Raw genomic sequence first — 22,795 nt, 5'->3', positions numbered from 1 at the left:
CTCTTTCTCACACCTGAGGGATATGACACACTCCACCCAATGGAAACAATGACCGTGATTTTCACAGCTGTGAATTTCCAGCCCCAGGCTCCTACAATGGTCTCCAGTAGATGACAGTTTTCGACTTGGCAATGCCCACTGGGGGAGGGCGTTCCCTATCTTGAACATCTCTGAATTAAAGCCATCAAGCATCCCATTCCCCAGATTCCCCAGCTGGTTCACACGCATAATGATCAGGAAAACTGGGTCACGAGGAAGCCCACGGGGAGGAATGTCTGCCTGTTAGCGGGCTCTTTGGCAACGAGAGCGATGACAAAGGTACCTGAAGTGGTCCTCAAATAGTAGTGGACGCTGCTCTCATTTCCTGTCTTTGTGGAAGCTGAATGAAACTGGCCAGCAGGTATTTACAACAGGTTCTGTAAGCTTAGGTACTTGAACTCCGGGCAGCAGGACCTCTCTTTGGGTGCCACTGTCACTAGACATTTCAGGAACGGGAAATCTGTTTGGTTTTGCTGTTACAAGAGGGAAGGTCCTACCATAGCAGGGGCTTCTTGGGCCTCCCTCCAGTCTGCGGGTATCCTTTTCCAGAAATCGAGGGGGAAGCCTCTCCTACTGAGGACTGGCTTTAATTTCACAGGTCTGAGTTGCTGCACTGCTTCCCGACTCACCTAAATGCCTCCCCTGCCCACCCCTCTCCCTTTAGCCATCCCAGGGACACAGCCCTGGACATGGAGAGAGGTAGGACTTGGTGCAATGCTTCTGGAATCTGCTGGCCAAAACCTGCAGGCTGCAGTCCCCCAGGCCTGAGCCTCCCAAGGCTGCCACTGCTCTGACGAAATCCCAGGGAAGGCCACCTTTGTGGAGGCCTTTTCCGAGCAGGCTACATCAGGAAAGGGCACAGGGAAGGGTGCCCGGGCCCTGGGATCCTGGCTGCACCCAGACTGTGCTGCCCAGAGTCCTGCCCTCCTGGACTAGTCCTCAGTTCCCGACTCCCTGTCTTCCTCTGTGGTCTTAGTTCTCCACCTGATCCTCCCTGCAGAATAAGAGTTCTAACTGGAACTCCCCAACACGCTACCGCTCGGCCTCTAAATTCATAATGGCATTAAAGCTACAATTTATTGAACACCTACTATGGACCAGACAATATATTATTTCATTTAATTACTCAACAATCCCATATGATAGATAGTATTATTATCCTTATTTGAAAGATGAAGCCCCTGAGGTCCAGAGAGGTTAAATAACTTTAGGATCCTTGGGAGAGCTCCAATCAGTACTGACATGATTTCTAAGGTTTTTTGGAGGGTGAATGTGCGTGTTTTAATGAGACAAAAGTCTGATGTGGGAGCAAGTGGACTCAAGAAGTTTCCAGATCAATTCCAGCCAAGTAAATTCTATTTATTCATCAAGGTTAGGTTCAAATCCTACCTGTTCTGTGCAGTATTCCCTGACTGTTCCGTCCCACAAAGATTTCCCATCTTCCTGAACTCTGGCCACATGTCTACTGTTTTCTGGCCCTTGCAGTGTTTTGTGAGTTTGCCACTTATCCACTACCTCATTGTCAAGGACAAGGACCACGGCTTCCAATTTTTTTTTGAACTGCCCTGGTACCCAGGACTAGATGCAAAGACTTCCCTGGGTAAGAGAGCTGAACAACGCAAGGAAGAGATGCAGTTCATTTTAAACCTTGACTACCAAATCCCATCCACTTTTCAAGACGTGTCTCAAGCTATCCAACCTCCGAGCAGCTTTTCCGGACCACACCTGCTGGAAGTGAGCAGCCTCACTTTCAAAATACCCTTTTCAAAAATACTCATTTCAGAGAAAAGAACTTTAGTGCTGGACTCTGACAGACCTACTTCAAACTCTGGTTCTGTTGCTTCTGAAGTGGGTGATCTTGAGTGAGTCACTTCATTCCTCCGAGTCTGCTTCCTCACATGTAAATTGTGAATAACCGCATCGGCCTCATAGGGCTGTGTGAACTGTAAACGTTACAGTGCATTTGACATAGTGCCTGTACATGAGACGGATCCAAAACGGTAGCCATTATCATTACGATTACTATTTCAGCCCCCTGCCTTATCCGGAAGGCATTTACACACATGCCTTTTCCAACCTTCTAGAGCAGTGGTTCTCAAACTCTGGAGCATATCAGAATCATTTAAAATAAAGCTACCCAGGTCACAGTACAAATCTACTGAACAGAATCCCCATCAGGCAGGGGAGATAGTGGAGACTGGGCAAACTCTACTTTTAACAAGCTTCCCCACCCCACTCCAAGTGACTCTGATACATTCTTGCCAAAGCTGGAAAATTCTGCTGGACAAGACTGATTCCCAAATTACTTTCCACAGAACCTTGAGGTTCCAGAGAGGTACTTCCAGATCAATGGCTCCCAACCTTGGCTGGATTGGAATTATACAGATCTTCAAACACAACCCTTAGAGATCCAGATGTTCACTTGGGATGTGACCAGGGTGTCAAGACTTCTAAAAGATGGACAAAGGATTCTGATGGTCAACCAAGGTTGAAAACCATTGCTGCATTTGGATCTAGACCCTGGGTTGCCATAGCAATGCCATTGAGGCTTCCACCAGAGCAGCTCAGCTTTTGTCTGTGTGACAGACTGAGCCTCTACCTAAGGCTGATTTTGCAGAAAGGATTCTTATGCTTCAAAAAATAGTTAAGTTTGCAAACAGCTGCTCTAGCCTGTCAGTAAGAGAGAGCCTGGAGGATCCCTCACCTGGTTTTTATACCTTTTTGTCTGTCCAGGGCCTTACAACATAGTAGATGCTTAATAAATATTTGTTAGAAGGTTGAATTATTTTGTTTTATTTGTTATCTGGCTCCAATTAGGTTTTCAGTTGCCTAGTATCACAACCTAACAGTTTCTTAAACATCTAAGCTCCCAAGAGCCTTCGCCTCAAATCTCAAACCTGAAACAGAGAGTGGGGCAGACAGCCATCCAGAGAACACACTGACATGTCTTCTGGGGTCACATATACTATGCAAGTTCCTAATGACTAATAAATATAAGCAAATGTGATTTTCATCAGCCAGGAAGAGCTCGACATTTGTCAGCAGTGCAGGTCTTCCAGGCTAATATTTGGAGTGTTTCATCTAAAACGTCAAATTACAAGAGCATGATAGAAACTTGTAGGAACTTCATAGTAAACAGTAACTGGTCCCTTGTCAATAAGTTAGAAGAAAAAAAAATTCCTGCTGCCAAAACACATGGGCTGGAATGTCTGCAGCCCAGGCCTGCAGCCAACTTGAGCCTGTTCCCTAGGCAGCTCTCCTAGGTTGGTTCTCAACCACAGAGGCTGGAAGAGAAGTCCCTAGTACTCCAGGGATCTGGGAATCAACAGCACCTTCAAATCTCAGCTTTCCCATGGCTCTAGGAATCTGAGCAGTCATTTAACCTCTTAGGGCCTTAGAGCCTCACGTGTAACAATACTTCATTAGGTCCTTAGAGCCAGGACTGCCTGGGTTCCAATCCTAACTCTTCGCAGACTAGCTGTGTGGCCTTGGGCAAGTTACTCCCCTTCTCTGGGCCTCTGTTTCCTCACCTCTAAAATGCAGATGATATTAGCATCTGTCTCATAGGGTTGTCAGTGCAAAGGGACAAGAACAGTGCCTGGTACAGAATAGGCATTCAATAAACTTTAGCTGTTATAAATCTGCAATTCTGAAACCAAAAATTTTGAAAACCAAGTTTTTGTCTTTCTTTTTCTTAATATTTATTTTTTAAATTTATTTATTTTCCTTATCTTTTTGGCTGTGTCGGGTCTTAGTTGTGGCACACGGGATCTTTGTTGAGGCATGCAGGATCTTTCCTTACAGCATGCGGTCTCTTCGTTGCGGACTCGGGCTTCTCTCTAGTTGCAGCGTGCAGGTTTTCTCTCTCTCTAGCTGTGGCGCACTGGCTCCAGGGTGTGTGGGCTCTATAGTTTGCAACACACGGGCTCTCTAGTTGAGGCGCAGGAGCTCAATAGTTGCGGCGTGTGGGCTTAGATGCCCGCAGCATGTGGGATCTTAGAGCCCCAACCAGGGATCAAACCCGCGTCCCCTGCATTAGAAGGCGAATTCTTTACCACTGGACCACCTGGGAAGTCCCTCGTCTTTCCTTTTCTTCTTACATTTTTCTCAGTTTGGTGGCAAAACTAATTGGGCAGCAAACCTCACCTTAACAGACATAAAGCTTTTTATGGTCTTTTATTTTATCCTAGCTGATGTGAACATTCGTATGTTTCACTGCAGCAGTAATAAGGTGTTTGATGATGGCATGCTGCCCCATGCCACGGAAGGAATGTCATTAACACGTGAAACATGCCCTAACATTACCTTTCTAAACTCTGAAAAGTTCTGAATTCTAAAATGCACTGGCCATAAGCATTTCAGATAAGGGACTGGGGAGCTATGTTATTATGGGGTTGTGGTCAGGATGAAGAGAGAAAACACATGTCAAACCCTTGGCTTTAGAAGTAGCAGCCCCTCAGTCCCAGAGCGACGTTGGAGGGTCCTCAGGTCTATATGCAGGAAGACAGAAAGAAGGAATCATCCTCTCCCAGCTGGTCTCTCTTTTATTCTCCCACTGACATGACACACCAGTCCTCAGAACTCTCCCTTCTATCAACTCAGATTTGACTTATCATTCAGAATGCGGCCAAAGCACCTTCTCTGTGAAATGATCCTCTCTCTCCAAACTCCCAATGACCAGGTCAAGAGAGTATGTGTGGCTGGCAAGGGTGGATAGGTTGCACCTCCTCTCCACCTCCAGGTGGCTGGCAGCTGAGAAGGATTCAGGCAGCGTTAGCCACAGTGGGGAAGGGTGGCCATCGGTGCTAATGTCTGAACTGCAAGGCCGCCCACCTGATATGTTCGTGCCCTGCTTGGGATGGGCATTAACTGGGCTTAGCCACTAAATTATGTATTTCTTAAGCACAGCGAGCATAGCTTACACTTTTTGTTCTTCCTGTAAATGTTTGTTGTTATTGTTACTGCTTTCATATGAATATTCTCTCAGAATCTATCATGGACTTCGGGCGCCCAACAAATACTGCTGAATGGATGCTGAATAATCTGTCAATGTTGGTTGATTAATTCACTGACAAGCTCTTCCCAGCCTCTATATTCCTACCTTTCCATGGGCACTGTCTACTTGGGCATGTTTACGCTAGCCTAGCCACCCGAGGCTTTTGAGAGCTATACAACTATTCTGATGCCAGTATGCCGTTTCTGAGGTTCATATTTTATTAAGACTACAAAATATGTCCAGGTCTTTAATTAGACATATCCTCAAAGTTGTGTGTTCACTCAAAATACTTTGGAGAAACTTTGTATAAAAGTTCATAGAATCCTGAAACCTACAGCCTGGGAGCAAGTTAGACTCCAGACACTTAACTTGTTCAAGGATTCCAAACTCATGTCAGCTCTTGGGTTAAAAGGCCCCTTGTTTTGTGTCCTCAGCTCAAATCCACACGTCCTGCGGCCAGGAATCTCCCTTTCCCCCAACACTAGCAGAGCACTAGGACAGACGTCTCCCGGCTCCAGGTAGCTTTCTTTCAACCCTCCGCAGGGCCTCCCTAAGGTTGAGCCTAAGGGCATTCTGAAATTCAGCTTCACTTAGAAGGCAATTCAGAATCACAGAGGGGGTGGGAGTGGCCTCAACGCTTTAAAAGGCTGCAAAATAAATCAAAGGATGGAAGATCTGTGGAGCCAAGAATTCCTCCCCCTCTGGCAGAAGCAAGGCATTAACCGCGCAATCTAGGATGAAGAGAAGCGCGCGCGGCATATCCGGGCTGGGGCAGGGACAGGGACAGGGATGGTGGCGGGCGGGCGCGCGGGGGCCGGGAAGGCCTGTACCTTCTCTCCGCCGTGGGTTCGCGGCCCCGGGCCTGCGGGTGCCGGCTACCTCGCTGCGCCGGACCCTGGCGGCTGGAGTTGAGGCTGGCGGGGGCGCGTGGCTCCTCGCGGCTCCTGTGAAGCGGCACCGACGTACGCACGGCTGACACCACGTGGCCTGCGAAGGCGCGCGCGGGTGCTCCGGGCGGCGGTCCGCCGCGTGCGCGGTACGAGCCGGGCAGGCAGGGTCGCGTCTGCTCCATCACGCCGCCGCTGCAGCTGCGCGAGCAGGCGGACCAGGGGCCCCACGCGCCCCACACGCCCGGGGCGCCGCCGCCGCCGTCCTCGGGAGCGCCCTCGGCCACCGCCATCCGCTGCGGGACCTGTGGAGACAGAGGCCGGTTAGGGGTCCGCAACATCCGCTCCTGCTTCACTCTCAGAGGCTCTGGATAACCCGAAAGGCTTATCCGTTAGGCACAAGTTGGCACAGGGCCTGTGTTAAAATCTGAGAAACAAAATAGAATCCAGCCTGGGTTATACTCGTCTTCATACAGACGCAGATGCAGTCATAAAATAGAATGAATGAGTATATATAGCATATGTGTATACATATACATACACATATATACATATGTGTGTGTGTGTGTGTGTGTGTATATATATATATATATATATATATATATATATACACACACACATATATTTTAATAAAGGAAAGGACACACAAAGGCCGGAGTGCATAGGGCTCAGCAAAATTGTATGTGGTCCTGGCTTTGGGGGCCATGGCCTTGGAGAGCTCAGTGTGGTACCCTCACCTCCTAACTGAGGCTTACCCTTCTGGTCCTTCGGGTCCAGGCTAGAAGGACAGGGCTTCCCTTAAGCTGCTGAGGAGGCCACGTCCCAGTGTCTCCATGCAGTAAAGGCAACACAACTCCAGGGTTTCCCTGCTCTAGAACCAGATGCCTGAAGTCACACCCCTGCCACCTCTTCTATCAGTGTGACTGGGAGGTTTCTGAAGCGCTCTGTGTTCTAAAGAGGGATGGTACGTACCTACTTCACAGGGCTGTAAAGAGATTTAAGTCAGGATGTCCACGTGCAAAGCAGAGAGCTGGCACTAAACACATACTTGTTAAATTCATAATGATAACCTTTCCTGCTTCCAAGATGAATCAGGAGATTAAAAACATCAGAAAGTTTTAAAGCTCTATCCCGAGGGTGACTCTACACCCCCATTCACTTAACTGGTCATTTCACAGAGATCTACCATGCCAAGCAGGTTGCTAAGCGTGGGTACACTGTGTTCCTTCATGATGCAGACAGGCTCTGAGCACCAGGTATATACCAGTGTTGAGCTAGGTCCTGAGGACAAGGAGAAAAGCACCCCAGGTTGCACGAATGTCCTGGCCCAGTAGCAAAGAGCTTTATGTAGCTAGGACAAGCCTAGGGAGGCTCCCCGGGGGGGACTGGCTGCCTGTCTGGGTGGGGTGGGGCTTGAGAAGTCCTCAGAGGAAGAATCATGGTAAAAGAGCTGTAATTATTCAGGCACCCACTTGGTACCAGATAACATGTGTAATTTCTAGTCCTCACAGCAGCCCTGGTTACAACCATTCTCACCTTTCAGAGATGAGGTTTCCCACCTGAGGTTCACAGACCTGTTAACTACCCTAGTCATGTGGCTGCAGGAGAGTTTGGACTCGAGTCTCCCCAGCCTCCAATACCTGCAGCTCCAGCACTGCGTGCTCTCCCCCCAGCAGACAGCTGCTCTAGCGCTTCTGGATCCTTCCCCTGGAATGTCCTTCCTACCCTTGGGACACCGAGTAACACTATGACTTTCCTTAAAAAATGTGGGTTTTTCCAAATATCGTATATTAACGCATATATGTGGAATCTAGAAAAATGGTACAGATGAACCGGTTTGCAAGGCAGAAACAGAGACAGAGATGTAGAGAACAAAGGTATGGACACCAAGGGGGGAAAGTGGCAGGGGGTGGTGGTGGTGGTGATGGGACAAATTGGGAGATTGGGATTGACATATATACACCAATATGTATAAAATAGATAACTAATAAGAACCTGCTGTATAAAAAATAAAATAAAATTTAAAAAAAAATGTGGGTTTTTCAGTGAACCTCAGGCTTCCATCTGACATGCATAATTGCCTCCAGATTACCTTGGCTTTTTTTTTTTTTTTTTTAGATATCGGGATTCATCAGCATTGTTTGGTCCAAGAGCTTGAAGACCTTTCACAGTTACACTCCTCTGTCCCCACGATACCCCTGAGAGGTGAGAAGGTACAGGGATTGCCTTCCCCTTTGTGTGGAACAAACCCGGTAAGGCTGAACTCCTTCACAGCACATGGGAATGAGACATGGAGCTAAGATTACTTCAGAGGGTGGTGTGGATGAGGAAGACCCCCCAAGAGCCTGAGGTGAGAGCTCAGAAAGAGTAAGCCACCACTGGAACAGTACTATAGTCACTAAAAGCCCTGCAAGGCTCAGCTCCAGGGTAGAGTCCTTGCCCCCAGGTACTCAGTTACCTTGAAGCCATGGGGCTTGTTTAATTGGGGCCACCTTCCTTCAATACATTCCAGGGCACAGAGGGGTCTCTGCATGACCTTGATAGCTTAAGCTGGGTTCCTGAAGGTTCAGGGAATGACTACTGGAAGGATGAGTGAGAGAGCTGAGGAGTCCAGGAAGCAAACAAGCATCTCATCAGAGGTTTAAGCCCAGAGCTGGATGTCAGCCCGCCAGTCTATGGGCGCCATGTTCAGAGAGCCACGGCGAGAGGTCAGGGGTCATGTGAGTGGAGCCAGCGGGAGATGCAGTGGAGCGAGGGCAGGACAGAAGGTTCCGCGACAGGAGGGCTGCAGTTTCCTGACCACCAGTATGTGAGCAGCAGGCAGGACGATGGGCGCACAAATAGCAAATACACTCCACTCATCACTACTAAATTGGGAACCCAGGAGAGAAGGGTTATAAATATAAAACACAGCAAACAAAAACCAAGCTTTTGTTCTTTTTTCTCCTCCCTGACATACCCTGATTAATATCAAACCGATGGTGGATTCGCTGGGTGATTGTAAAAAAAATCAGGCCATAGTCTTGATATATAAAGTAATCCCTAGAGTGTGTGTGGTGGGCTGAATGGTGGCCTTCCCCAAAAGGTATATGTCCACACCCTAACCCCCAGAACTTGTAAATGTGGCTTTATTTGGAAAAAGAGTCAATGTCGATGTAATTAGGTTAAGCGTCTTGAGATGAGATCATCTTTCTGGGTGGCCCTTAAATCCAATGACAAGTTGTCCTTAGAAGACACAGAGAAGGCCATGTGACCAGAGAGAAAGAGACGGGGGTGCTGCAGCCACAGGCCGGGAGCCACCGCAAGCTGAAAGAAGCAAGGAGGATTCTCCCCTAGTTACTGGAAGGAGCATACCCCTGGCAACACCGTGATTTTGAACTTCAGGCCTTCAGAATTGTGAGGGAATAAATTTCTGTTGCTTTAAGCCACCAAGTTTGTGGTTATTTGCTACGACAGCCCTAGGAAACTAATCCAATCTGTTGGTACTTCCAGGACAAGGAAGAAAAGCAGACAGCCATTTGTTGGGCTCCTTCTCTGTGCCGGGTACTGTGCAAACAGCTCACATGCGTGGGGACGGGCTCTATGGCATAGGCACCACGAGCTCCAGGTCACACTTTACAGGGCCCCTGAGCCATCCTGGGAGGTTGGTTATTTTTGTCCCTTTTACAGGAAGAAACTGGGGCCCTGAGAAGCTGTATAACTTGCCCACGTCTCAGTCTAGTGAGGGGCACCGATAGGACTAAAATTGAGGTCTCCTAACACCTACTCTAGCACTTTTTTTTTCATGCAGCATGTTGCCTCCCTGCCTATGTTGTTGATGGAAAACAGAAGAGTAAAATGAGTAGTAATAAATCCACTTTGATAGCCTAGTAGGAGAATAATCAAGATAAACAAACAAAGGCAGAAGTATGTTTCTGGCACATTTGGGGACTTCAGTTACCCACCACTTCCTGATTGCCCATGAACATAGATAACTAAGGCACTGTCTATAATATTTGGCTCAGACGTGCAGCTAGCCTAAAAATCCACTTCCTAGAACTAATCCCACCCTTAATTTAGTTTCCTATTGCCAAACTGGGCAGGCTCCCTAGGGAAGGAAAACATGAAACCACATTCCATCCTATTCTATTCATAAGAATTCTCTAATTTATAAAGTTGAATTATGGTGAGTGACTTGAAATTCCATCTCAGTCCCCATGGTGGGAATCCAACCCCATGCTTCAGAATTGTATTTTTATAGTACATAGCCAGGGGAAAAAAAGAGAAACAGAAAGGAAGGAAGGAGGGAAATGCAGAGAAAGAAAGGAAGAAATATCAAAGAAAAAATGAAGGGAGGAGAGATTTGCGTGTCAGCCTCCCAGTTCCATCAACCTCCCATCCGCCCTCTACGCCTTCCCAGTCCTCCTAGTGACCCTCCTCCCTTCCTCTTTTCTGATGGTCACGGAGTTTTCTGTGAGGCAGGATGGGAAAAATTCCAAGTGTTCTGAGACATAATATTCCTAAAATTAGGACTAACTCACAGGACCTCAGTTAGTCAGTGACAAACAGCAAAACCAAAGAATAAATCATGCTGAGAGACAAAAACCAACAAATAATAGAAACTCAAAGCCGTGTCAACTGCCAGCCTGTTGTCCCTTCCCCAAGACACTCACGACATGTAAAGACTGAAGCAGAAAACACAAAGCGCTTCTCAAATGACCCCCAAACTGCTGATTTCTTTCATTTATAAAGAGTCCTAACAAATCAGCAAGAAAAAGACAAACAACCCAATGGAAGTAGGTTCAAAGGGAACCTACTTTGAATGGGGAGTTTACAGTTGTTATGGACTGAATGTCTGTGTCCCCTCAAGGTTCACGTCTTGAAGCCCTAACCCCAATGTGATAGTATGTGGAGGGAGGGCATTTGGGAGTTAATTAGGTTTAGATGATGTCGGGTGGATAGGACCCCCTGATGGGATCCGTATCCTTATAAGAAGAGGAAGAAAGACCAGAACTCTCTCTCTTTCTCCACCATGTGAGGACATAGTGAAAAGCCAGCCATCTTGAATCCAAGAAAAGAGTCCCCACTGTGGAATCAAATCTGCCAGGACCTGGATCTTGGACTTTTCCCAGCCTCCAGAACGGTGAGAAATAATTCCTGTGGTTTAAGCTACCCCGTCAACGGTATTTTGTTATAGCAGCCCAGGCTGACTAGTACAGCAGGAAAATAAATACAATACATATATGAAAACTGTATAACATCACATATAATCAAATAAATGCAAACGAAAACAACAGAATTCCATTTTATCTCTATTATATTAGCAAAGATTATAAAGTTTGACAATACTGATATGGCAAGAATGTTCCCTGCTGATGGGAGTCTAAACTGGGGCACTTCCTTGGAGGGAACTTTGCAATACCTACCAAATTTGAAAGGTACATACCCTTTAGACCAGCAGCTCTACTTTCAGTAGTTCACCCTATAGGTACACGCAAAACCGGTGCATAACGCTGTATATAGAAAAACTTCTATTGCATTACTTTTTGTAAGAACAAAACCAAAAAAATCTGGAAACAACCTAAATGCCCATGAATAGGAGCTTGGTTAAATCCTCCCAAATCTAATCCATCCAAGCAATGGATTACAACTTACCTGTTAGAATGAGGTATTGATAGATTTATACCTGTTAAATTGGACTACCCTCCATAATACATTAATTAGTGAAAAAAATACCAAGAAGTAGAACAGTATTAGAGAATAGACCTATTTACAGATATCACTAGGTTGAAACAAATAATTATTGATATTTGATCTTCTGTTATGAAAAGCAATATTCTGCTGTAAGGAAAGGAGTGGGTGATGAAGTTCACATTGGATGGCTTCAGCCTTCTAGGAAAGAGGTAAGATCTGCCATTGAAAGAAGGAGAGAGACGAACTGGAAGATTACAGAAAGAAGGTGTAATTAGGATGAGCAAAAATTTCCTTTCTTTGCCTGAACTGGTTTCACGTAAGCTCTCCGTCTGATATTCACAAGATTCATTTCAAGGATTTTTACTTCCATTTTGCAGATATGGTCACTGAGGTTCAGAGTGCCCTAGTGGATGAAGCATGGGTTTGGAAAATACACATAAGAAAGAAAATACAGTTGGCCCTCCATATCTGCGGGTTCCACATCTGTAGACTCAACCAACCTTGGATTGAAAATATTAAGAAAAAAAAAAATACCAGAGTTCCAGAAAGTGAAACTTGATTTTGCCTTGACTTGGAAACTATTTACATAACATCTACATTGTGTTTAGAACTATTTATATAGCATTTACATTGTATTAGGTATTATGAGTAATCCAGACATGATTTAAAGTATATGGGAGGATGCGCATAGGTTATACACAAATACCATGACATTTTATATAAGGGACTTGAGCATCTGCAGGTTTTGGTATCCCTGGGGGTCCTGGAACCAATCCCCCACGTATCCAAGGATTGACTGTAATGCAGCTCTGATGGTGTTGTTGGGTAGATGAAATGAAGTAATGAGGTAAAGCGTCAAACACACTACCAGTCACCGAGGAGGAGCACAGAAGACCTCTAATTTTGTCCCTTCACTGGAAGAACGGACATCACCCATCAAAAGTTTTATAATGTGTAAGAAGCAGATCCAGCCCTCAAATAAAATTGGTGCTCTCTCCATTCCACTGGAGGTTTTAAAGAACAGAGGCAGGGTGGATGTAGAGGCAAGATAACAGAATTAAAAGAGAAGACTTTTCAAAGTACACATACCATGCCATGCCTTTTCCCCAGAGGTTATAATATGTCTTGCCTAGGATCAAGGGAAATGTGTACTTTGGATAAAATCCTCCAAACCTTCTAACAGCCCCCTTCCTCGTAGAAAAATGACTGCTTGATATTATGCTTTTCTAAATAGTCACTGTGGGGCATGAGCCAGGGAACAGAAAAAAAGGAAGGTATGCAAGGAAGTAGGAGAATCACGTTAGTCACATCCCTATTTAACTCGGGCCGTGCAAAAGAAGAGGTTGTAGTAGAACTGGAGTGGGGATTAAAATCCCCCAGAGATTTTGGGTTTGGAGATGGACGCTGTAACTAACAACACTGTGGAACCTGTTGTATGAAAGTTACTGTTAGGCAGGGATGTTTTTGTAAATGTATACTGATGGTAGGATGTGTGTGTAGGGCAGCCTGGCAATCATTCCCCTTTCCCTGGGTCCTCTAGGAAATCACCCCTCCACACTGGATGAAGTGTGATAGGAATGTCTGTCAGCTGAAGCCAAGGTAAGCAATGTGAGCCAACAGAACACTCCCTGGAATTTGAATCGCTAGTAAAGTGGCTGAGAGACTGCAAATGGCTTTGGGTCCTTCGTCCTGACCTCACTGCTTATGCTCTGAGACCATTCTTGCTGCTCTCTGGAGTGTCTCAATGCCCACCTGCTTCCTAGGCTGGTTCCAATACATTTCCCATTGCTTACGTTAGTTTCTGTGGCTTGCAGTAAAGAACCCTAAATGGTATCTAAATGAGTGCAAATATTAAAATATATGGATAAACTGTGGTAACAAAGACAGTGTGAAATAAGCTGGGTCTGCCTTTGGCACAGGACTTGGAGAGGAAGCAATGACTGGAATGACCAAAGGTGGTCCTGACTTGGCAGAAGCCTGGGATTAAGGGGGTCCAGGGCTGGAGGATTCATATGGAGACAACAGTTGACCACAGTCAGCGTAACGAGAGAACCAAGGTCTCCATGAAACATGATGGGCTAAGTGAATAGGAGGATCACAGGGAGAGACAGCAAATGGGCTTAGAGGAGCTGGAAAAGCAACAATCTGAGCTATTGTGGCTGTGTTTTATTCCATCAGCATCTTTTTAAGGAAGACGAACATATGTGACTAAAATAGAAGGGTGGTCAAATACACTGGAGCTTCATGACTCAATGAAATAGCATAATCATGAATAATACAGAGCAATGCGGAAAGAGTCCCGTAATATAATACTAAGTGAAAAATGCCAAATACAAACTTGTAACTATACCATGATTATAATAATGTAAAGATTCTGTAGCATGTGAACAAAGCCTGGAAGGGAACGTGGAAAAATGAAAACATACGCTCTGTTCCTGAAGCTGGTCCCCGGGTTAGTTTTCTTGTAATTTAAAAAAGTTCAGTCATGGTTACGATATTGCTTGCTCAATAAATAAAAATAAATAGATTAAGTGGAGAAAGATTCAGAACAGACTGCTGGGGGTTGGGGGCGGCACAGAACAGACCAAGAGTTGGTGGTAGTCGTCCTCACAGAAAGCTCTGGGAATTTCTCATCGTCACCAGTAAATCCATAGCTAGCTAGGAACAGCTCTAAATGTTTTCAATGTATTTGGTTTTGGTACTAATGTGAAATCATGTAAGATTTCACTGATTTCTAATTTTCTTTCTACAAAATTAAACCCACCATCTGTTCTTCATAGAAAGCGAGTCACATGCAAAGTCTGACATTCTGAAGTCTCATTCTAGAAGAGACTGGGAAAAGGAGGTTTCGTTTTAGCCACATAACAAGTCAACACCCTAAAGCAAACATTACAAAAACACACCTTGGAGTTTGAGCCCAGAGAGCAAAGTTTTGGAACTCCAAGAGCACATGATAGCAGGCACACAGAAGTGGCAGCTCCGCTAGGACATCTGTTACCCGTGCAGGAACATGGGGAGGTGGTGCGTCTTGATAAAGAAGCTCCAAACTCAAACCAGATCTCAATTAAGGACCTCCACGATGGTTTCTCAGAGACACCAATTCAACCTTACATCTTAACCACCTATCTTGACTCTGACACAACACAGACTGCGAAAGCCCCTAATCTTTCCTCTCAGCATAATGTCAAGGCCGGCAGCTGCACAATGAATATGAGAATCTCACAAATACGGGAGACTGGACTGGAGTGAAACATGCTCAGCCTTGACCACTGTGTCAGAATCTCCCACAAAGTAGTTTATATATAAGGGAGTTCACCAATGCATTTCAGGAACAGTTAAAAGGATGCATTTGCACAAAGCTATAACAGGGGGAGGAGTGAGTGGAGGTTAAGGTAGAGAGAGAGAGATGTGTGGCAAGAGAAATATCAAGCCTGAGCTAAAGCATGTGCCCTAGAGGAAAATCCACTGACATACAGTCACCCAAAAGCTAAGCAAGTGTGAGTCTGGTTGCCCTGCCAATTCCAGCTCTGTCTGCCAGGCCCTCAGGCCCTCTCTCAATACCTGTGTCCTCCCAGTTGGTGAATCCTGACAGCAAATGATCTCAAATACATCAAACTCCACTATATCCTCTCACTATGGTACTCAGTATATACTCTGACTCAAACACTGGAGACGAACACAGAGATACCCTCGTCCTCCTAGCCCTAGTCCTGTGTTGTTTCTCCATGTGTGACCCACAAGGTACCCACAACATAATCAACCTCACGTCTATCTGAGACATGCAGATTCCTGGATCCCACACCAAACCTAGGGAATAAAAACCTCTGGGGTGGGGCCCAGGAATATGTATTTTAAACAAGCTTCCCCAGTGATTTGCACGCATCCTCTGGTTTGAGAGTCACTGGCCCCCGGATACCTCTAGGTGAAACTCAGAGGAAAGTGCTCAACTGAGCTTACCCTCTGGACTTTGGACCTTTACCATATACTGCTACTTCCTGAATCCCCAAATGCTCTAGCCACATTATTTTATCACCTTCAAATTCCCTGCTTTTTGGTCTACCCCTGCCACTTCTGCCATTCAAGTGGAGGCCAACCTGGAGCTTATCATATGAGACAGGAAAACATTCACAGAACGATATCTACCTAACATGGGATCCATGCTAAGAAGACTCTATTTGAAATGTACTTTTAAGAAAAGAAGTACAGCAGCAATAGGAACCGCAGAAAGATGAAAGAAGAGGGAAGGGAAGGCTTGGGGGAAACCCTGGACTGGCCCCTGTGTTCTGGTCCCAAGTCTGCTGTTACTCACTTTCTGATTTGGGGCAAGTCAGTCTGTGGCTCTGGACCTCAGTTTCCATATCAGTAAAATGAGCCGGTTGGGATTGATGAGGGCTGGGGTCCCTTCCAGTGCTAACAGGCTCGGATTTTTCCTGGAAGAGCACTGACACTCCTTGCCACGTACTGATTCGCTTCAAGTACCACAACTGAGAGGCAATCCCACAGGTTGTGCCCAGGGGTCCCCACTGCCAGCAAAGAGCAGGCTTTAAGCACAGAAGATCTTCCCTGAAGGCGGTGCAAAGGAGCCCTGGATGCCTTTCCACAATATTCAAAGGCAGGGCCCAGCCAAGAGGATGGAATGAGGTAAATATTTGAATGTGATCTACATAATCGGAAACACTCCCCCTTCTGAAATGGACCTGACTCTTTCATCACCAGCCACATGGAAATCATCCTCGGTTATAACTAGAAAATAACGCAGAGCATGTGCCTGGGTACCAAGGCCGCCCTGTGCTGCTGCGCAGTTACTCAGGAAACAGAAGCAGATGTCTCTGTGCACAGTGCCTGGGTGTGTTCTTTTGTTCAGTGGCGAGTCCATTTGGCCTCATGCTCTCAACAGCAATCCCCTACCTTCAACCCACGCCAACCAGGACAGTCAAAATAGTGAGTAATTCACACAATAAAGAGTGCCGGCTTCTGGACCCAGAGGTTGACTTGGGGAACAGCAACCTTCCAGCAGAGAATTCTGCCTGGTGATTTGGCCAACTGCATCTGAGTCAATATCCAACGCTCCCCAGGAAGCAGCTGGGATCCGCAGGCCCCTATAAGGAAGGCAATTGGAAAGCACTCCCTGGAACTTGGCGGCATCTGGCGCAGAGCAGAGCACACAGTAGATGCTCTGGAAACACTCTGCTGAATAAAGGAGCCTGCACACGGGCTGAGATGGGACCCTACCTGGATTCCCATCTTCAGTCTTTCCCTTGTCCACTCAGGCCTCCTCGTGCCACCACAGTTATTTTCTTGAAATCTAGCCCTATTGCGTTACTCTCTTGCTTACCAATGTCTCTTGAGTTCTCACTCTCCAGAAGATGAGATCCAAACTTATTCCGTGCCGTGGCATTCTAAGCCTTTCATAAACTGGCCTCATCCTTCCTTTCCAGCTTCAACTCCTCCCCAGCCCTCTGCCCCACCCCCAGTGCTCCCAGCAAGCACGAAGTAGGGAAGCAGGCCACGCCCCTTCTCCCCTCCTGCCTTCACCCTGCTGAAGCTCAAATAGCTTCAAATACCTCTCCCTTCCTCCTCTTCCTGGGAACTCCTACTCAGCTCCAAAGACCTCTCCCAATCGGGTCAAATGGTCTCTCTCCCATGCTGCAGGGCCATTACCCACATCGCTCTCCGTAGCACTCACCACCTGGCACGATAATTATCTGTGTACACAGCCATCTCCCCAATAACACCGTGAGCCCTCCAAGGCAGGGATTATGCTTATTTCTCTTTGTCTTCCATCTACTCTAACAGCACCTCTTACAGAGTCTGTCACCTGGTAAGGCCCTCAGAGAGTACTTGATGGATGCATGAATGAGCACATGGATGAATGAATGACGAATGTACCAACTGCTTGGTTTCTTGCTCTGTGAAACATCAAACACCTCCTCTCCCTAGAGCAGCATGTGCCACAGCTGTTCAGCCACTTGGGTGGTGATCTGTGATGCCCCTATTGTTTTCCTTGCTCCGTGTGCCTAAATGACAGTTCTATCTCTTGAAAGTAATACACTCAGTATTTGATCTCCTGGCTATCTCCTGCCTGTTGAAACGTTCTCTCTCCTTGACTCCAGGACACCATATTGCCCTGGTTTTCCTCCTAAGTTTGTAGCTCTCTTCTCCTCTTCTGTTATGTAGTTCTTCTTCTGTCTGCTGGCTTCTCCCCTTCTACCTGCCCTTCAAATATTAGGGCTCCATTCTTCGTTTTCCAATCTCATCCAACCCTTCTTACAGGGAAATACTGTAGCATCAGCAATGATCTTTCATGTTGATATCACCCTTATTAATGGGTAGCCCCAAACTCTCTCCCAGGCACCAGATTTACATTCCAAATCACCAACTCGACATACTCGCCAGGATGACGCATGGGCTTCTCATACTCAGTACGTCACCTAACCAGGACCTGAATGCCTGCTCCATCTTCTGGTTCATCCAACTGGACATAAAATCCTACTAGTCTGACTTCAAAAACATCCCTGGACCCTGTCCCATTTCCTCCATCCCCACGGCCCGTGGTTGGGTCACAGTCTCACTCCCATTTGCTCTTACCTCGTCTCTATCCATCCAATCTCCCCTTCCCCCACTTCCAGAATTACATTCCTAAAAATCACATCATCCAAGACCCATGACTATAGACCTCCCGGAGCTCCCCTCTGCCCCCCCGAACTACATCTAGTCCCCCCAGCCTGGCTCACAAGGCCTGTCACTCTTTGGCCTCTCCCCGGACCTACAGCCTCCCCTGCCAGCACTTCCCTATTCTTAACTTCTCACTCAACCACCCCAAGTCTTTACACCACTCTGTGCCTCTATATGACATGCCACTGGGCTCAAAAGTCCTCCCTCACCTCCCACCCTTACTTCACCTGATCAATTCCTGCTCCTTCTTCAAGACCCTATGGGAAAGAAGAACACCCTCTTTAGAGACTACCCCAACGCTCCAGGCAAGGACAGCTGCTCTGTCCTTTAGGCACCCACAGAACTTTGCGCACACTTCACTATATTCCGTTATAACTTCTTGTTTGATGTGTCTCATACTCCAAGTTGTGAAACAAAACCAAGTATAAATTTTTTACGCTTACTTACAAATGGAATAAGTACAAAACCGAAAACAACCAACAAAATCAAATTAACAATATTAATTTAATGTGATAGATAGTTAATGAAACTAAATAAGACATTGTAGGGTGTGGTGTAGGACATACTTAAGTCTTTGAAGTTTCACTTATTGACTAGATTCTTTTAAATTTGAGCAGGATGGACCATCATTTGAGTTGTTATTTTTTCCTTTTGAAAAATGAACTTGTTTACACCATCAATCCATCATTTAGAAGGGCCAATCTATAAGGCTGAAAAAAAATTTAAATGCTGCTTAACGAAAAAAATTCACTATTATTTACCACTGTATTTACTATGAGTGAGCTAGTATGATGTGGGTCACAAAAGGCAGAACTTGTGTATACAGCTGAAGGTGGACATGGTTCTGAATCTCTACAGGACAGGGTCTTTGGAGATTGGCACCCCAGAAAATGTAAAAATCTTTTCTCACTAAAATGGAGGTATAAACTGTCATTCACATTATCCAGAATAGACTTATACTTTTAGGTTCTCATCAAAATGAAAATTCTCAACTAAAAAAACCTAATTTAAGTTGCAGTTCACCAAGAATATACCCAGGATTCCAGGGAGCTATGGGTCCTTGGCTTATAAAACACTGTTTTAATTTTAAAGAAAAACGATGACGCCCAGAGCCAGGATTTGACCCCAGACTGGGCTGATTCCAAAGCTCAGACTCCTCTCTCTGCCCCTTCTTCTTAATTCTCAAGAATGCTATGAGGCCCAAGTATTGGGTACCAAAGAGTTTCATAGGCCATAAAGTCCTATACAATGGTTAGCTTAGGTTATTTTTATTTATATAGGTCAAAGGAGAATACTTTAGAGAAGGAACTGGCACATGTTAGGAAATGTCCTCTCTTGCACAATACAATGCCTCTTTAAGGAGATAATATTTATATCAGTTCTCTCCGTAGAGTTAACAGGTTACAGCTCAAACCTGATATTATTTGATTAAGGAGGGAAAGATATTATTACATGCTCCATGGGAGCAGGTGAGCAGAAAATCGGAACCTCTCAACAAAGGAAAAGATGCTGATTATCAGGGGCCCATGTGCAAATGCAATTAGAAAACTCCTGTTTACTCAGGAACACCCAGGGGCAGCCATCCCTGAAAGAGGTGCAATAATATGGGACACAAACAAATTTTCTGACCATATCATTTCCCAAGTCCAGTTGAATTCCTTGGTTACCCTTTTGAGATCCTTCCAATCACATCCAATGACCTGTAAAAATCTGTTTCTTGGGCTTCCCTGGTGGCACAGTGGTTGAGAATCTGTCTGCTAATGCAGGGGACACGGGTTCGAGCCCTGGTCTGGGAGGATCCCACATGCCGCGGAGCAACTAGGCCCGTGAGCCACAACTACTGAGCCTGCGCGTCTGGAGCCTGTGCTCCGCAACAAGAGAGGCCGCGACAGTGAGAGGCCCGCGCACCGCGATGAAGAGTGGCCCCCGCTTGCCGCAACTAGAGAAAGCCCTCGTGCAGAAACGAAGACCCAACACAGCAAAAATAAATAAATAAACAAATGTGGGGTTCAAAAAAAAAAAAGAAAAGGAATACTATAAAAAAAAATTGTTTCTTTGTGTTTAAATAGCATTTCTTTGATTCTTCTTGAAAGAGAGGCAATTAATGTCTACTAAGGCCCTACCATGTGCCAGGCACTTTACTAATTTACTTCACTGAATTCTCAAAGCTGGCTCCGCCTCACCAATCAGACCTTAATTCAAATGTCATCTCCTCAAAGATGTTTCCCTGGCCACATCATCTAAAGTAGCAAGTGTATATGGGCACACATGTACACACACACACACACAGAGTCACTATCGCTTTGCCCTGTTTCACTTCCCTCATACAGTCTGAAATGCTCTTATTTGCTTGTTTGTTTATTGTCTGTTGCTCCCATCTGGAATAGCTACGCCTCCTTATATGTGAGGACCTTGCGTCTCTTTTTCACCTCTATTCCCAGGCCCTAGAGCAGAGCCTCATACGTAGTAGGTGCTGAATGCTTGCTGAATGAATACACCCTTCTAGGTAGGAAATATCATGCCTCTGTTATAACTGAGAAGCTAATATATTCCGCTTAAGTTTAGGCTCTAGGAAGTGATATAGTCAGAACTGAAACTCAGATCTACCTGCTCCAGGAGCCAAGATGTCCACTCCCCAACCTTCTCTAACTGGGCTTGTTAGCCGTGGACCAGACATCCCAGAAAAAAAAGATGTGGCATCTTCCCCAACAGCCAATTTTCTCAGAGTTTAAAAAAAAACAGGTGTATGTGTATGTAAATTTTTTCCTGATGTTAAGTAATTTAAAGGATTGTTTTAAAATTAAAACAATCAGTTGTATTTTGGGACATGATGTCACATTTCCAAGAATGTTTAAAGATAAAAGTAGACTTCAAGGAAATGTTAAGCCTTCAGTAGGCTACTTCAGGCTACTCCAAAGGCTGTATTGTGCATGACTGTGAACGTGCGTGTGCGTGTGTGTGCAAATATTCACACTCTTCTAGTGGGACATTTTGGGGGAGACATTTGAGAAGCCCCAAACCGTACTGGCCACCACCCAAAAGTACTGGAGTTGAAATGATTTAGCAAAGAGAAAAGTAATAGAGGGATAACTGTCCTAAACAATGATCTTCAAGGTCACGAAGGATGGTGCTAGAGAGAGAAAGGTCAACAGACCTCAGCTAAAGTGGTTTAGGTTACAAGGCAAAAGCACAGACAAAAGAGACAAAAAGAGACCCCAAGGGTGTTCAAGGGTGGTCGCAAAGCCTCCTTCGCAGAGCAGTTCAAAATAAAACAGACTTGTCTTTCTGGGATGGCGTAGGTGTGGTCCTGCCTGAAAGAGAAAATCTCAGGAAATTATTTCCATCCCAAGAACGCTATGGTCTAGACCACCAGCGGCAGTCAAATTGGAAGCTCCCACCACTGTTTCTGGAATGGTAAAAAAAAAAAAAAAAAAAAAAAGGGGTTCCTCTTAACAGTCTCTGGCTTGATCTGAAACTTCTGCCCCAGACATTCATAGAAAATGTCACCTGGTGCAGAGTCCTTGCTCAGGTGAGGAACAGAGCCCTCCAGCAGTGCCCATCCCACGGAGGTGGGCTCCTCCCGTGTGTTGGGGGAACCAGGATGTCTCCCTGACCCTGTGGATGTGAGTCATGTGGACAGCCCCGGAAGGGCCTCCTCTGCATCACTTGTGTAGGCTTCCCCAAACATTTAAACTCTCCCTGGCTCTGAACCAAGAATCCCTCTCAGAGCCAACAGCGTACAGCCCATTAAAAACCCTGTGCAAATGCAAACACTCTCTCCATTAGACAAGGAAGAAACAAGAACCACGTTTTGGGACCATGCTAGCAGTTGTTGAAATCAGACCAGGGGCTAGAGTCCCTGAAGAGGAAATATCACTGTATTAAAAACCACAGCTATTTACAATGCTCACAGTCGATTATGTGGGAGACCAAAGGTGCCGTAGGAAGCGCTGGGAGGGCAGGCGGATCCTGCCACTTTCGGGGCAGTTCCAGTGCGGGGAAATCAGAGGCACCTTTGGATTGTCAAGCTGTTTGAGGCTTGAGACCCGACGTGTTTGAGGGTAAGAATACTACATTAGTATAAATTCATTTAATCCACACCCCAATCCTGGGAGATCAGCATCAACCTTTTATCCATAGGAGAGTCATTAATCTAATTGGTTAGAATCCCTTATGCTGCCTGGACCACATTTATTGGCAAGCAGAGGTACCACTTTGAAAGCCTCCATCCTCTGGCTCTTTCTTCCACAGCATGGGGTCCTCCACCTCTTTCTTTACAAGCTCTTGAGAGTGCTGTCACTGCTTTGGGCCCACAGACACAGAAGGTTCTATGCAGGCCTCACATCTAAACTATATAATCCACTTATGCTTTGTCAGAACTCTGCACTGGGAGTCATTAGGCACTGACCCAGGTAAAGGCATTTTACTCACAAAATAACTCTTACTGTAAATTGGATATAATGGGGATGATTAAAAATGAGCACAGCCACCATCACACGGATGGTGGCCATGTGAGATTCCCGAG

The 22,795-nt window shown here is 45.9% G+C and overlaps 1 protein-coding gene across 1 annotated transcript in view; it reads right to left on the bottom strand.

Annotated features, from left to right (window-relative positions):
- Window positions 1-22,795, bottom strand: part of THSD4 (thrombospondin type 1 domain containing 4) — a gene marked incomplete at its 3' end in the record, with an annotated part of 565,068 nt that overhangs the window by 473,309 nt on the left and 68,964 nt on the right. The window contains exon 4 of the mRNA XM_082648619.1: window positions 5,866-6,227. Within this exon, the coding sequence (XP_082504745.1) occupies window positions 5,866-6,227 (362 nt within the window). The remainder of the gene's footprint in view (window positions 1-5,865; window positions 6,228-22,795) is intronic.

This window comes from Grampus griseus (genome assembly GCF_964374135.1).
Source record: "Grampus griseus genome assembly, chromosome: 2".
Lineage (NCBI taxonomy): Eukaryota > Metazoa > Chordata > Mammalia > Artiodactyla > Delphinidae > Grampus > Grampus griseus.
This window is presented reverse-complemented; position numbering and strand designations above follow the sequence as displayed.